Raw genomic sequence first — 13,585 nt, 5'->3', positions numbered from 1 at the left:
TCCTGACTGCCCTGCTCCTCTTTAATGTGTGGGGGCTCTGACCCTTGAAGCTGCTCTCCCTCCTGACTGCCCTGCTCCTCTTTAATGTGTGGGGGCTCTGACCCTTGAAGCTGCCCTCCCTCCTGACTGGTCCACAGTTCCTCCTGTTTCCCTTTAATCTGACTGATGCAGACTTCCTCCTGTTCCTCTTTAATGCGTGGGGGCGTTGGGTCCTCCTGGTCCAGACTGGAGCTCTCAGAGGGAACCTCTTCTTTACAGACAAACAGCTGCGGGGCATCTGGAGGGAAGACTAAAATACAGACATACACACATTAAATAAGCCAAATTATGCACAACCAAGGCCTACACTACTATGGTACATATGGCTGCGTAATAAAACAATATCAATATATGTTTCCAGATATTGGATAATGTGGATAAGGTGCAGTCAATGTAATCATCAACCAATCACTTCTCAAGACTCACCTTTTTAGATAAGCATTTCATTTATGATGGTATTGCTAGTTTTAAGCATACTAAGCGGTCGTGTCCACAGGGAATGTCTATTTGAGCTGCCAGCGCCTTTCTGCAATTGATTCTCGATGGTAAGGATGCGCTAGGAACACTGCTCTTCCCAGGGCGTCCTGGTAGCAGCAGTAGATTCCCTGCCTAATAGGGTCGCAGGTTCACACCTCCGTGTTACCTCCGGCTTGGCCGGGCGTCCATACAAGCACGATTGGCTGGTGTCTGCGAGTGGGAAGCCGTATTGGGGGGTATGTGTCCTGGTCGCTGCACTAGCGCCTCCTCTGTTCGGTCGGGCCGCCTGGTCGGGGTGGAAGGGAACTGGTGGGAATAGCGTGATCCTCCCATGTGCTACGTACGTCTTGCCAGTGAAGCTCCCCGCTGTCAGGTGAAAAGAAGCGGCTGGCAACTGCGCATGTGTCGGAGGAAGCATCCCAGCAACCAAAATTACATGATAACGTTGTGATGACGTCTTTCAGTGACATCCAGGACGTGGCCAAATCACAGCCGCTTTGGCGATGATTTAGACGTCTACGCGGGAACGTCAAGCTGACGTCGAAATATGACCATTACCATGAATGGGCATGTTCAGTTATTCTGCTATGAACACAGTGTATATTCAGCAGCTTTATACATAAAGCTATAATTATGTCCAGATTAACAATTTATGCTACATTTTCAAAAAATATAATAGTGGCCTGAGTGGGACTTGAACTCGGGACCTACAATTTACAGAGGCCGATTCTACCACTACGCTATCTGTTCGTTGAAATAATCTGCTGTACGTTGGAGTAATATAGCCTACCGTTTCAAAACATGGACCCCTTGTTCTTTTTATACCGGTATAACATCCATGGAGTTGGGACAGTTTTAATAAAAATGAAAGATAATTTAATTCAAACCTTAATCTCAAAGAATCATTGAGGGTTCCCTCAAAATGTACAAGTGTCACCACCAGCCTATAACGTTTGTTTACCCAGTGCTCCTGCACACGCAGGCTATACGAGACACGAATATAGCCTATACCGTAGGATTATGGCAGAAACTTGTTTTATATTTAAAATGTTGGGGTCAAGTCTTTGTGGATCAGACATCACAGTGTAACCGTCTACAATCTGTGTAAAAAGAACCCCGAAACACATTAACGCCACCCAATGCTACATTCCAACTTCCAACTCAAATGTATATTTTACGCCTCGCAGTGTATTTTCTGTCTTTCAAAACAATCTGGCAACAAGATATGCAAATGAGACAATTGCAGGATTCCCCAGCAATTCATCTCCTCGTAGTCCCACCTCCACGAATAAACAGTTTGTTAATCAGCGCAGATTGTCCACATGCAAGTGCTGATCACTCAGATTTTGGATAAATAAATAGTCCAGGCTGAGAAATATGTGATTGATTGCAACCATTTAGTTATCCTCATGGATATTTCAGTGGTGACTGGTGAGTGAAATGAGTTGGATAGTGATTATACAGTGATAATCTGGGCCAGATCTGACTCGTCATGATATGACTTGAGCTGGCCCCGATTGGGCTCTCTCGATTCGTCTGGGTCCGTCCTTGCTTGCTGTGATGGTGCTAGTCTTGGCTCTACACAGATCGACAAAGGGGGTAGAGCAGCGACCGGGGCAGCATGGGGGGAAATTGGCCAAATACAATTTGAGAGAAAATAGGGAAAAACTTTGAAAAATAATACAAGGAACGCTGCTCTTCCCAGCACTGCACCTGGTGCGCATTCGACGGCTAGTGTTTTTGAGCGGAGCCCTCTGGGCACCTCACTCAGAAAAGTGCAACTTTTGGAGAGGCACGCTGCTTATCAATGTACATTTTTTCAACAGCAATAAATAAGCGCTGTGTCTGTACACATTGGAAGCGCTCTGGACATGATTTCCAAAGCATTCTGACCTGAAGAAAACGTTCCCTGTGGACACGGCCACTTAAACTGTTTTCTATGCAGTTTATTAATGATGTTTTTATGCTGTACACTGATTTGAGTTATTGAGATCATGTATTATCATTATTGTTATAAACCTGACTGTATTTTAACTGGTTTTTACCATTACTTCATAATGTTAATGAGATCAATGATGCTAACTTTGCAGTTACTGAAAGCAGAAATATGATCAAATGTGGAGGAGTAATGTGAAAATACCAACCTGTTCTGTGTAACCTCACTTTAGGATCTAAAGCAGCGAGCAGCTTTCCTAGTCGGCCGATCTCCTCTTTTGAATGAGAAGCTTCCTCCTCATACTCTGCTATCGTTCTTTCAAACAGGCCACATATCTCTTCAACAGCCGCAGTTAGTCGCTGCTTTCGTTGTTGGTCGAGCTCCTGTTTTGGACGAGCAGCTTCCTCCTCCCACTCTGCTATCGTTCTTTCAAACAGGCCAAATATCTCTTGAACAGCTGCAGTTAGTCGCTGGTTCACCACCCCCCTCAGCTTCTGGACTTTAGACATGTTCACACAGTGACAGCCTCTGAAACAAAGAAGTGCAAGTCACTTTGCAGGTATTTCTCCCCTCTGTCAGTTACACAGGACTCCAGACTCACTTTTTCAACTGGTGCTGCAGTCACATTTGGTGGCACAACATTTTGCCATGGCATCACACATATTATTTTGCTATGAACTGCAGTGGCCTATATGTGTAGAAGTACATAGAAAGGCTCTGAAAGCAGAAATAAGGTGCAACACAATTAACTATATGAGGCGGGATGTGTTGGTAAACAAACAGCTTACTGGGGGTAACTTTATAATGGGACCCTATGGAGCCAGCTTGTCTCACTCTAGCCGGCTGTGCTGTTTACTAAATTGACTTCATTTTAAAAACTGCGACAGTTCACACAACTTATATATGATATAGCCTACATCAGACTGTTGAGCTAATTCTGCTCTCACTCAGAATGTCAAAATAGCAATGTGATGTATAGTTTTGTGAGATATTAACGTTTGTTTGGCACAACTCGTAATAGTGAACTGCTGTGGGGTTCCTAATGTTAGCTAATAACCATTGTAAAACAATGGTTACTACTACCTAAATACGACCGGTTACATTAACTAACGTTAACTAGTTTGGGAATCTGACGAATCTGCTAGCTAGCTCATGTTTCATTTGCCGTGGCATTTTTAATGCATTGCAGTGCAATGTGAATTGGTCTGGCGGCGATGCCAGGCTAGCACGCTAGCAAAGCGTGTCTGGCACATTACCACATTACCACTGTGACACTCTGACTCTCGGCTAACTATGCTAACGTTAATTAGCACTTTGTATGGAGATGAATCTGCGAACAAACTGTCAAGATGACATTAACTTACTTGTTTTCCAAACAGGTCCGTTGGTCTGTGACCGCGAGCGAGGTGCAGGCAGACTGCAGACGACAGAGTGCAAACAGGCCTGCAGTGCGTCACGTGGTCAGACCTACCGCTGGCTACTACAAGACTACTGCAGACAAGCTAGGTTACTGCCGACAGGCCTACAAACAGTTCTCTGAGCTCAGAGAAACGGGAGAAACGTCTACAATATGGCTGATTTGAGTCAGGACGTCAGGGCCCAGACTGCCACTAGACATTTCTAGTCAAAACTCGTCAGACTCTGGTCAGACTGCAACTAGAGTAGCTACTCACGGTCTGGCGGTCTGCCGATGACACTGACAGGCAGAAAAGTGAAGCCAAAACATAATTTATCATCGCCCCCTGGTGGTTGGCTGCCAGAGGTAACCTCGCGTGAGTCACGTCATCAGACTCTTCTCGGCGAGAAAGAGCAGCCAGAGGTGGGGACCAAGACTAGAGTCCCGAGTCAAGTCCCAGACAGTCCCAAGTTAATATATCAGTGCACTTGAACAGTCAATGTGGAATCATGACATTCTTCTTGTACTGGGGCCCTGCTAATTGTTGGACGCCTGTGATCTTTGAGTAGGCCTACATGCTGTGAACACAGCTTTTACAGTGAAAACTTGTGATTTCCCAGCAGAATGTGAAGGGATTCTCAGTCTGGGTGTTAAAATAGCACATAGCAGAAAGAGAAGCAACAAACACAGCTGTGCAGAAACTATCACCCCAGACTGTCCTTGGTGGCTAAATGAAGATTAGTTTATTTCACTCTTTAAATCTCAGTATGAGAGGATGTATAAAGATGATTTTTTGTTCTTCACACAGGTTATCTCGCTGCCTACATTATATAGGCTACAGTTAAGCACTTCAGAAGTCGAATTCAATAATGAGAGACTAGAAAGAAGGTACAAATACATTTGAATGATAAACAAATTAGATTTGGCGTATGACTCCATGATATGATGACGTTCCTCCTGAGATGTGAAGAGGACGTCAGTGATTTATATGATAGAGAATTCCCCCATAGGGAATTCATCAGGAGTCATGACAGCAACTGAGGGTGACAGCACAGGTGAGTTACAACACACCAAGATACATGGGAACTACTACTTCAGTTAAGTGACCATCAGGCCAGCAGGAAAAACGAGGGAAATGAGCTGATTGGGTATGGGCCAGAGAGGGAAACCATGGGAGACAGTGATAGGACAAGGAATGAAGGGGCATGCATATCAATGAATGAATGATGTAACTTGACGGGGTGTGGTTTGCAGAAGGGAGAGAGAGATGAATGAATGGGGGCATACAAAGCAATGAATGGGATGATAAACCGGGCATTGGCTGAGTAGCCTTCATTATTGAAAATATGTCTAAGACATTATTGAAAAAGCTTCTCAGATGGAGTTTCTCAGAGGAAGATTTTATCGAGCGAGGGGCTCTATGCCTATCTTTCTACGGCTTCTTGTCATGAAAAAGTTTGGGAACCCCTGCTAGCTCCCTTGCATTACTACATCTGTATCACAGCGACGCAGCCCGAGGCAGAGAGCCAATCGACAGTTTTCTAAACCAGACATTACAAGTCATACACAAAACACAATGCATTTTAAACTCATTGTTTCTCAGCTCTGTGCCTACTCAATCTTACACAAAGCACAAGAGTTTATTATTCACAGATACAGATGTCAAGGTCACAACATATTTACCCACCCTTCTGACCAAACCCCAGGACATTAATATGAGCTTATTGTGTTTATTCTTATATCTGGCAGCAGGATAATAACATGTCTGACTCTGAGATTTTAATCAAATGAAGTCTGGGAATATTTGTCCTTTTATTGTGTATCAACACTTTTTCATCTTTAATTTTGAAATCCAATTAAGGAAGTTATCCACGAGCCAACGGGCCATGTACGGTAGCTGTTAAGCACAATGATGAAAGGAGCCAGTAACACAACAAGCCCACGGTTCTCTTTCCCTGTGTGTGTGTGTGTGTGTGTGTGTGTGTGTGTGTGTGTGTGTGTGTGTGTGTGTGTGTGTGTGTGTGTGTGTGCGTGCGTACATGAGGACAAATAGAAAGGCAAGAAAATAGCAATGGCAAGAAAGAGTTTTTATTATATTTCAGAATGACAAATAGTTATGGACATTACTTTTTTGTTTCAATACACAAGCAAATCTGTATGGACAATCATTAGCTAGATGAAACCAAATAAAATAATTTGTACACTTATATTTTACAATGCATACTGTAGCTTCTCACTGGCCAAAGCAATATGCATTATGCAGGAAGGTATTGCTATTCATATAGTACAGCTAATTACAGTTGATATGAAAAAAAAAAAGCAAAAATAAGTTATTTTAAATATCAATTACATATACAGAATGTGCAACTTCTGCTAGGCATTTCATATATGTAATTAAGAATTTATTTTTGTAAGACTGCAACAACAAATTGGAAGTGAGTAACGTGAACAGGTTAATTTGTGAATGATTATTAACATTTGTACATTGACTTGGCATTGGGAACTCAATACTAAAGTAAAATACCAGCATCACCCACTGAAACCCTTTGCAATACCTGACAACAACTGTCCGCGTACGGACCTCTGAACAAAATGTAGCCAATTTCTCCAATAAAACAGCTAGATTTACCCTCTAAAGTGCATTTACAGTGTCAGTATTTTCATTCTTTACAAAATACATCATCAAAGTTGGGTCCTTTTTTGTTTGTTTTTACAACGACCCCTATTCTAGCTAACCCAGAGCACCACTTTGATTGAAGAGGAAAAAAGGCATCAAACGTCTATATCAAGTGCCCACTGCAAAAGCATCCTCTAAATTTAGCAATAACACTTGGGCAAACTTCTACCATGAAAACTCCAAATCCAGGGAATAAGACTTCAGTTCAGTTCTGGCTATCAAGGATAGACCTTTACTTAAAAAAATAAAAAATAAAAATGTCATGAAAAGTGTGCAACAGAAAGAGCAATGAGATTCAGGTTGTTTTACCAGCTACAGTATTTGGCCCAAACGTTTTGTAAAAGGCTGACTGGAATGACCCACGACCCAGTTTTCCCTGATTTACAAAACAATGTAGTGTCCCAGTGTGTGTTGACCTGGGAACCGGCTTCACACCTGATGTCACATTCTCTCTTTACCATCTGTCCTCAGTGCGTCTGAAACATCCCTTCCTCTTTGCCACGGAAAAAAATAAAGGCCTAATCTGTAACTTGGGTTTGGCAAAGCCCTTGTTGGAACACTGTCATTCCACCCCTGGACCTCCATTTTGAGTCGCTTAGGAAAGTTCCAACGAGCTTGTTATCCACCCTCAAATCAAATTAGTCAAGATTGGAACCAAACATTTAGATGGTCCACTAAATTCCACATATGACAGCCCAGATGTTAGCGGTGCCTTTGGAACATTTCTATTTTCTCCGCGCTCCCTCTCCCCACAGTACTGTGTGTGTGTGCGTGTAATCTTAAAATCAGCATCTCTATCTCTCACACTTTCAGAACATACTGGCTTGGTGGTCTGATATGCTAAATACTGGGTATATGAATACTATAATGCTCGATTTGATGTAGCTATTCATTTATACTGGTAAGGCAACTAAAAATGTGCTTTGATACACATGGAAGATATTGTCTGCTGTGAAAAGCCCATCTCCCATAGTGATTATTGGAGCGATATAGAGCTTTTTTTTAAAGGACTCTACATAATGATAAAGGGCATGCATCCAAAATACGTTGTGAAATTGGACATATAATCTGAAATATAAAATTGTGTTGACAGCTGTCTCTACTTAGAAATGACTGAGAATTGGCCTCAAAATTAGGCTGTAACATTCAAAAGGCAAAAACACATACAGTACACGTAACATATAAAAACCAGTTTGAAATTAGGATATGTGGTACGGTATAATACAGAAACATGATACAAAATAAGCCATTTCAAATCTCAAAACAACCAGTTATTAATCGTTGTCTTTAGGTGTTTAGTTGATTAAAAGTCCAAACATTGACTGAGTTCTTTAACTGTAACAACTTTGAATGTATTAGTGGTAATGAAACCTGTGAATGATAAAGAAATCGCTTTGGCCAAGCTACATCCTTAAGAGACCCTCGGGTAGTTTCGTCTCACGCAAGAAATGAAGATGAAGCACTTTTTGAAACGCGGGGAAACACTCATGAACAGTCTTCCTTTATTCAAAAAAAAAAAAAACTTCCATCCTAGAAAAGAGTGTGCTATCTTCCTTAAAGGCAGATCCAAGTCTTGTTTTTTAAGACCTTCGGGATGTTCTTAGAATGGAAGCCATCCCACAGACTGAGTCTAGAGTCTGGGTTAAAAAGGCATCTGATATCTGGTCTTGGCTTGCAGGGACAAACTCCCCCATGCCGTAAACATTTGAGAAAAATTAGAGAGAGAGAGAGAGAGAGGCTGAAACAGAGACAGAGAGAGAGGGGGTAGCCCATTACAAGTCTCAAGTGTGATGTCGGTTTGTCTAGCGTCCAATCACAAGTCTTGACAGGTGCAAGATAGGAAGTAGTGCTGCGGCCCACTTGTGTGGTCCTTCAGTCCTGGGGCCAGTTTGCCGTTGACCATGTGTTGACCGTGTTTAAAATGTACTGACCACTGAGCTGAAACCTGTCTCCATTCACCCAATCTGATTCCACCTGCATGGTTATGACTGGCCCTCTCTGTGTGCAGTGACCAGTTGTGCCTCGCTGACCAGCCGGCGGGCGTGTCTCTGGTCCTGAACGCCCGCTTTCAACACGCTGCTCTCCGTCAACAAGGCCGCGCGGCCCAGCGAGTCCACGCCCGCCGCCGCCAGGGGCGCGGCGTACATGGGCAGGCCAATGGAGACGAGCCAGTCGGACACGGTGCTGATGTTACCCGAGGACAGAGGCTTCCGGCACATCTCCGTCAACCCTCCAGACGGGATCTGAGGAACAGGACGGAGGAAAGACCATATTAAGTCCCCTTGCTGATGATGTCATGATGATATGGCTGGCGGCCATAGTGGAGGTACTCAAACAACACAACTAGGAGCTGCAAGCTCTCACTCACTGAGACTCATCAAATGAGCCTCTTCTCACTCTCACACCACACCTCCTATTTCTCACTCCAAACTTCTCTTTTGGGTCCCAGGATCAAAACGTTTGGGAACCCCGGCCCGTATACAGGCTTGAACGTTTCTTGACGTAATCCAAGAGGTTAGGTGGTGTAGAAATGCATAAAAAACTATCTTTCCAAGTTTTCTCCCTAATTTTAAAACATAGCAGGACGCCAATGCTTGTTCATATTTTATTGTATACATTTTCAACCATTATTTTCTCTGGTCTGGGTCTGTAAGATGATAATTTATTCAGATCTATTTGGATAGACCTGAGACTAAAGTGGGGAGTGCCGGATGATGGGAGTGACTTGGTGAGGAGCATATATCTTTCTTCTTCTAAGTTTGCAGACAAATGTGCAATATCTGGAGTATATCAAAAATGCTACCAAACAAACACACATCAAGGATGCTAACTCATGAATTGTGAAGAAGGTGACAGATCAGGGCAGAAACAAAACCACTCGGAAATCATTCGCTTAAGTGCCTTATTTTGGGATCAAAAAGGCCACAGAGAGGTCGAGTAGGTCTATTTACCATGAATAATGCTAATTTTAATATGAACAAAAACACGCGTTGCCGTCCCAGTCATTGTTACGCCTATATATAACTCTGCATTCTCCACTGGACCTCCATGTTGGCGCCAGCGGTGGTTGCTAGGAGATTTGTGACACAACCGCAAAGCCTCTCTTTCCCAGCCTGCATTGATGTTTTATGGGAAAGCCTCATTAAGCTCATAAAAGTCTGGCTCTATGATTTTATAATTGTCACCGTTCATACAGAAGAAGTAGCTGTGTTCACTTACAGCCATGCGGTGTTGTTTGCGGAGCTCCTTGACGCGGAGCTGGTCCATGGTGGAGGCCACGTCCTTGACAGGCTGCACCAGGTCCTCAGAGTATCGCTGCACCAGAGGCTGGGGGATCCCACAGCGGCCATGCTGGAGGACGGGACGGATGGAGAGAAGAGAGAAAGAGTGATACATTGGACATGACTACACGGAAAGACGAGTACAGTTGCATACAATAAAACTAGTCAAAAAACTGGATATCTCCACATTAAGGGAGATTGAGATCAAACGTCACATCATCAACACTGACTTTACCCATCCAAGACTATAAAGTCACAGACGATAACACAAAATGGATTCAAGACCCCCATTGAATATGGTCACAGAGTTAGTGGGGTCTGAATGAGGACCGCATGTTCCCGGCAACATGGATTGGGTTGATGTAAAAGAGTGTTTTGACTTTATATGCTCATTGTGGACAATATGAGGATGGAGAAGCTCTGATCTGGTTGTTTATGGGCGAATGAAGCAGACTAACGATGTCACATCACAGGGCAGGAGGAGCTGTGCTGGCTGGCTAATAAGCACAATCTCAAAGGGAGCCAGGGAGATATGAAGACGGTCATTAAAATGTCTGATTTAAAAGTGCAGGAGGTAGAATGAGAGGAAGGAAGAATGAAAGAAAGAAAGAAAGACCACATGTGCAACAAGTCAAAACATGATTAAAGACCTTGTGAGCAGTAAGAAGGAAAACGCTTGGCAGAAAACCCAAGTACTAACTTTCTTTCTTTCTCTCTCTCTCTCTCTCATTCTCTCTCTCTCTCTAGACACCTGGAGCGGAGGCGGCTCTCCAGCAAAGCCCGGTCAGGTCGGCCAAACTGGACCGGAGGTGTGAGGGATGATGGAGGAGAGGAGAGGAGAGGAGGGAGGGAGAGCTGGCCATACAGCCCGGCAGCATCCTGTCTGAAGTAGCGTACACACACTGCCAGGACAGCAGGGCTCACAGGCAGCCAGCAGCCATCACACAGGTTGGATCACTGCACGTTCTAATCTGATTTGACTCTTTCCTATCCACTCTCATTCTTGCACATATTCCCCCTCACTGTAATGCAAATTAGCCAGCGCAGACGGGAAGAGCTTATTGCAGAAATGATTTCAAAATGATCTTTAGCGGTCGTCTATTTGACCTTTGGCAGTATCGACGAATTGGAGTAGTGTGATGATTGCATTCATATTATTGGGTAAATGTTGCTACAGCGCGCAGTGTGCCGGCGGTGTCTGTGCCACTCCACTTCTGACTAATAGGAATCCAGCAGAGCTGTGGTCTTGCACACTGTTTCACACCTCATCCCCTGATGCCTCTGTGTGTGTGTGTGTGTGTGTGTGTGTGTGTGTGTGTGTGTGTGTGTGTGTGTGTGTGTGTGTGTGTGTGTGTGCGTGTGTGTGTGGTTATCCTGGCAGCATCAGGGGGCACCACCATGTTAAAGGGGCCCAGCCTGGGGTCTGGCGAGTGGCAGAGTATTTTATAGGCCCGTCTGCCTTCAGTGACATTCAGCCCGTAAACTTAACAGTCTGAACCGCATCACAGTAATACTCAGCCCGCCGCTTTCCCCCCTCATAGGCAGCTTCTTTATTATTTCATGCGCGCGCGCACACACACACACACACACACACACACACACACACACACACACACACACACACACACACACACACAGTGTCAATGTGCTCGCACACAATCAAGTAGGCATGTGCACTCTCACACACACATTTTCACTCTATTAGTCTCTATTTTTAAGCCACATGCCTTGCAAAACAAGCCGTTGATGTTGTTGGCCTAAAACAGGGTGATTTGGATCCAAGCTACAGTCACATTATGACTGAGTCAAGTTAGGCATGTTACGATGTTACGATGCAAACCCAAAGGAGTTTGACGCCAGACAAAATAGAACTCGGGGCTGTCTCAGAGCACCAGTTTGACATTTAGCATGGAAATATGACTTAATGCCCGTGTTTTGTCACTGCTGGCCAAGATGTGGGTTATAATTATTATTTCTCAGCTCCTTTTGTGTGTGCGTGCCGTGCGCATAATGCATTTACCGTATGTTGAATTATGAAATAGTTAAATACAAGAGACTACAGGCCCCGCCCCATCGAGCCGTGTGGGTGTGCTTCAGCTGAGCAAGTGTTACCATCATATTCTATACATGTAATACATGTCTATATATGTATTATTGATTTTCTCGGAGGTTCCAGTCAAACGTTTGGACACACCTGAATGTAACATTTTTAAGCCATTTTGATCTGAAGGGATATGCTTAAAGGCTTGAAATGTGTTGCTTAGACAAATATAAATTGTGAAGTTGATGCCTAGGAATTTCTTTCCAAAGCCTTTACCATCAAGGCAAATGGCGGCTATAGAGAATCTAAAATATCAGATAGTTTTGATTTGTTTAAGATTTTTTTTGTTCACTACATAATTCCATTTCTGTTATTTCATAGTTCTGATGTCTTTAGCATTATTCTAAAATGAGAAAAAAAATTAAAATAAAGAAAAATGCATGTGTCCAAACTTTTGAGTGGTAGTACTTAACTGTCCACATCACCACCAAAACGTATCCTGAATGTAACCTGTACTGCAACTTTAGGTCCATGATGCCCGACTGACCTTGTCAGAGTAGGGCTCCTCTGTGAGATCGATGCCCTCTGCCTCCATGCGCTGCTCCAGGAGGGTGAGCAGGTCAGGGCTCATCTTGGCATGAGACACCTTCCTCGCGACAGCCACCTTGCTCCCCCAGGGAGGCGGCACGGCCGGAGGGGTGCCCGGCTCCTCTCCCGTGGACGAGGCAGATGAGACCGATGAGGTGGCACAGGGGCTGGCAGGGGTGCTGGGGGTCTTTGGGGGCAGAGACGGGGTGCTGGGGCCGCTGCGGATCACCGGGCTGCTGGGGTGAGAGCGGGTGAAGGAGTGGGTGGGGGAGGGAGTGGGAGAAGGCGAGGAGGGCAGGGAGAGAGGGGGGTGACGCAGCCCGTTGGCCAGCCTTTCCTTAGACTTCTTGGCCGGGACAGGAGGGGGGACCGGGGGCTTTTTGGGGTGAGTCCGGATGATCGTGTTAGAATTGGGGGGGCTTGGAGTCGGACTGGAGAGGGGCTCTGGAGGGTTGGGGGCTGGGGTGGTGGGGCAGGGGGGCCGGAGAGGCAGCTGGGAGGGCACGGGCGGCCGAGCAGCCCGCGCCTTAGGGCTCACCGCTGGAGCTCCGTTGTGAGCCGGGGAACCCCTGTCTCCAGATGCTTTGACAGGGCTGCTGTTGCCCGACTTTGGCCCTTCCTTGGTGGGCTTGCGCTCCAGGCTGGCATCCTTCTTCTGATCAAAGGCCTGCTCCCAGTGGAGGTCGCCCAGGGAGTGCGAGCGTTTCCACGGCCCGGTGGGCTGCAGGGGTCCCTCTAGGTCCTCGCAGCTGCGGCTGGCCGGGATGGGGGACTGTCGCTGGGCCTTGCGCAGCCCCATCAGGCTGAAGCCTTTCAGGGAGGGCTTGATGAAGAAGCTCTTGGGGAACTTGGGGCGCTGGTTCTTGCCAGTCTGCTGCAGGGCCTCTGTGGAAAGGGTCATGGGCAGGGTGGGGTAGTCCGGAGACTGGAGCCCTGCTGAGGAACGACTGGAACGGGAAGTCTTCCTGCTCTTACCTGCAAAACAGAAAGATTCAGCTGCATTTAGCAAAGAGATACACACACTTTCATCCTAAAAAAACATTAAACCAAAATGCTCTGACTGTTGAAACATTCATTAAACATTTCCCTTCTTTTGTAAAATACAGACAGGGAATAGATCCCTAACTATGGCACAATGCCTGCTGCCTTC

At 45.2% G+C, this 13,585-nt stretch overlaps 1 protein-coding gene across 2 annotated transcripts in view; it reads right to left on the bottom strand.

The window, feature by feature from the left end:
- Window positions 1-5,928: 5,928 nt before the first annotated feature.
- The window catches only part of LOC310782749 (SAM and SH3 domain-containing protein 1-like), a 249,063-nt gene continuing 241,406 nt past the window's right edge, over window positions 5,929-13,585 (bottom strand). For both annotated transcript variants that reach the window (XM_083643484.1, XM_083643485.1), the window contains exons 18-20: window positions 12,395-13,410; window positions 9,745-9,876; window positions 5,929-8,768 (exon numbers count right to left, since the gene is read on the bottom strand). In XM_083643484.1, coding sequence (XP_083499610.1) covers window positions 8,508-8,768; window positions 9,745-9,876; window positions 12,395-13,410 — 1,409 coding nt within the window. In that variant the 3' untranslated portion in view covers window positions 5,929-8,507. The remainder of the gene's footprint in view (window positions 8,769-9,744; window positions 9,877-12,394; window positions 13,411-13,585) is intronic.

The sequence above is a fragment of the Poromitra crassiceps genome (genome assembly GCF_964638095.1).
Source record: "Poromitra crassiceps genome assembly, chromosome: 9".
Classification (NCBI taxonomy): Eukaryota; Metazoa; Chordata; class Actinopteri; order Beryciformes; family Melamphaidae; genus Poromitra; species Poromitra crassiceps.
This window is presented reverse-complemented; position numbering and strand designations above follow the sequence as displayed.